The sequence below is a fragment of the Tupaia chinensis genome, unplaced genomic scaffold (genome assembly GCF_000334495.1).
Source record: "Tupaia chinensis unplaced genomic scaffold, TupChi_1.0 Scaffold000528_1, whole genome shotgun sequence".
Taxonomy (NCBI): Eukaryota; Metazoa; Chordata; class Mammalia; order Scandentia; family Tupaiidae; genus Tupaia; species Tupaia belangeri.
The window spans coordinates 97,517-99,790 of NW_006160041.1; the positions used below are offsets into that span (position 1 = coordinate 97,517).

The 2,274-nt window shown below is 52.2% G+C and overlaps 1 protein-coding gene across 1 annotated transcript in view; it reads left to right on the forward strand.

The window, feature by feature from the left end:
* The window catches only part of JDP2 (Jun dimerization protein 2), a 60,983-nt gene extending 59,973 nt beyond the window's left edge, over positions 1-1,010 (forward strand). Inside the window, exon 5 of the mRNA XM_006157035.3 lies at positions 1-1,010. Coding sequence (XP_006157097.1) covers positions 1-90 — 90 coding nt within the window. The 3' untranslated portion in view covers positions 91-1,010.
* Positions 1,011-2,274: the final 1,264 nt, after the last annotated feature.

Consider the following 2,274-nt stretch of genomic DNA (forward strand, 5'->3'; position numbering starts at 1 on the left):
CACCGCCCCACCTGCATCGTCCGCACTGACAGTGTCAAGACCCCCGAGTCGGAAGGCAACCCGCTGCTGGAACAGCTCGACAAGAAGTGACCATGGGCTGGGAGGAGGAAGAGGAGGAGAAGGAGGAGAGACAAAGAGGGAGGAGGAGGAGGGTCCCAGAGGGCCCTCCCTTGGCTCATGAAAAACTATACAATGAGGTTTGGCCCAGCCAGCATCATCCGGGCGTTTTTGTGGAGCTGCAGTCAGCCACACGAGGGGAAGATCGGGCTGAAGAAACCCAGAGGGACCAAGCGCTGAGACCAAAGTCGACCATGGTTAGGGCTGTCCTGCTTGGGGCCCAGCTTGAAGGAGGTAGGACAGAGGGTCCTGGGCCACAGAGACACCCTGCCAGGCAGCCTCAGGCACCTCCTGGGCCTCTCCGCCAGGACCTCCCCCACTGAGGGACCTCCAGACAGCCGGAAAAGCCATGCATCGCAGCCAAATTGCAGCGGCTGTGGATGGAACTCAGAAACTGCGACCCACCTGCCCCAGCCCTGCCCTTGACCCTGATGTCACACTGCCTGGGTCCAGTGCGGCCCTGCCCGGGAGGTGGCAGCTGGGCGCACCCTCACCGGCCCTGCTGGAGTTTGCTGCGGGCACTGAGGCGCGGGCGCCCCTCCAAAGCACATACTCACTGAATGTTTACAGACTGGCTGTCCGGGCAGGGCTTTCAACTGCACATGTTTTTTATACTTTCTTTTTTTTTTTTTTAATATTTTTTACAAAAAAAAAGATTTTATACAAGCAATATATATATGGATTTCTATAATCACTCGATGTGATACAGTATAAATATGCTATGGTTTGTTTGTTACGAACAGATACCCTCCAGTTATGGCTGTTGTGTGTAACTCCTAAGTACTGTAGTCTCTGGGTGTTGGGGTGGCTGGGTGGGGTGGGGGGCGTTTCCATCCTCTGAAGCCCTCATAGTACTCAATCCTGTATCGCTCAGTAAACATTGCTCTTACGTACCCCCCTGCCTCCTGTGGTGTCTGCCCAGGGAATGGGGTGCAGGGCCTGCTCCATGTTGGAGAACGTGTGGAACTTCTGCCATGGACCCTTGTTTTTTATGACAGTCCTCCCAGGTAAGTATGGATTTGCCCATTTTACATATGAGGAGGCTGAGGCACAGAGAAGTTAAAACCATCTGCAGGTGGCATTTTGAGATAACTCCTCCTTTCATTCACGCACAGATGTTTGTGGCATGCCTTCCGTGTGCGTGCCAGGCACTCTGGAAAGTGCCGGGTCATCGCCAGGAAATCAGACAGGCCTTGGTTTTACCCTCAGGGAGCTGCAAAAGTGAGTTCACCTTGAGCTTGCTTCATGGCTCATTTTGTCTTCACAGCAGGCTCCCTGGGGAGCTCAACTGAGCAGCCAACTATCTGTTGAAGACTTGCTGCGCCATGAGCATATATAGTCCATTTACCTCTCACTGGCGCACGAAATCACATCATTCCTCCCGTTCCACAAGTGATTGAGCTGAGGGTCCGACAGGGACCATGCCTCTCCTAGGTCGCCCAGCTAGCACGGGAAGGAGCTGGTTTTGAACTTTGCCATGGAGACCCATGACCTTTTCTCCTGTCATCAGCTGACCATGTGGTTGTCCCCGTGGTGGACAGTCTCACCTGATTAGAACAGGAAGCTTAGGAGGCCATGGTTATAACTAAGACTTAGTTTCCAGGAAAGCTGGATGAAGTCCCAGGCTACCCCAGCTACCCCAGCACAAGTGCACCCGGCCCAGAGGGGAGTGTGTGGATGACTCGGGCCCTCCTCACCTCCACAGCTAAATGACTGCCATGTGCACAGTCATGGCTATTTATTTACTTGGCACTGGATGGTCTACAGAGTACCATGTTCCCGTGTACCATCTTTTCTGATATTACCGCTCTGTGAGGTAGGTGGAATAGGTGGCTTTAGCTCCCTCGTACTAGAGGTTTCCCAAAAGTTCATGGAAAATGCATTTTATGAAAAAAAAAACTATAGATTTTAATGTTCTCATATTTCCTTTTGGGGGGGATTTATTTAATTAGTTAGTTAGTTGTAGGGCATATGTACTCACCTGAGACAATGCAGGGGATGCAGGATGGTGGGGAAGGGTGAGAAATCACCCCCCAGGGATGGTTATTTGGCCATGCCTTCTCTATTCTCCTCTCAACATTTCAGGCACACATGCACACCCGCCTGGCATAGTTTCAAACCCTCATGTCCAGGACTCAAGGATGTGGCAGTGGGTGA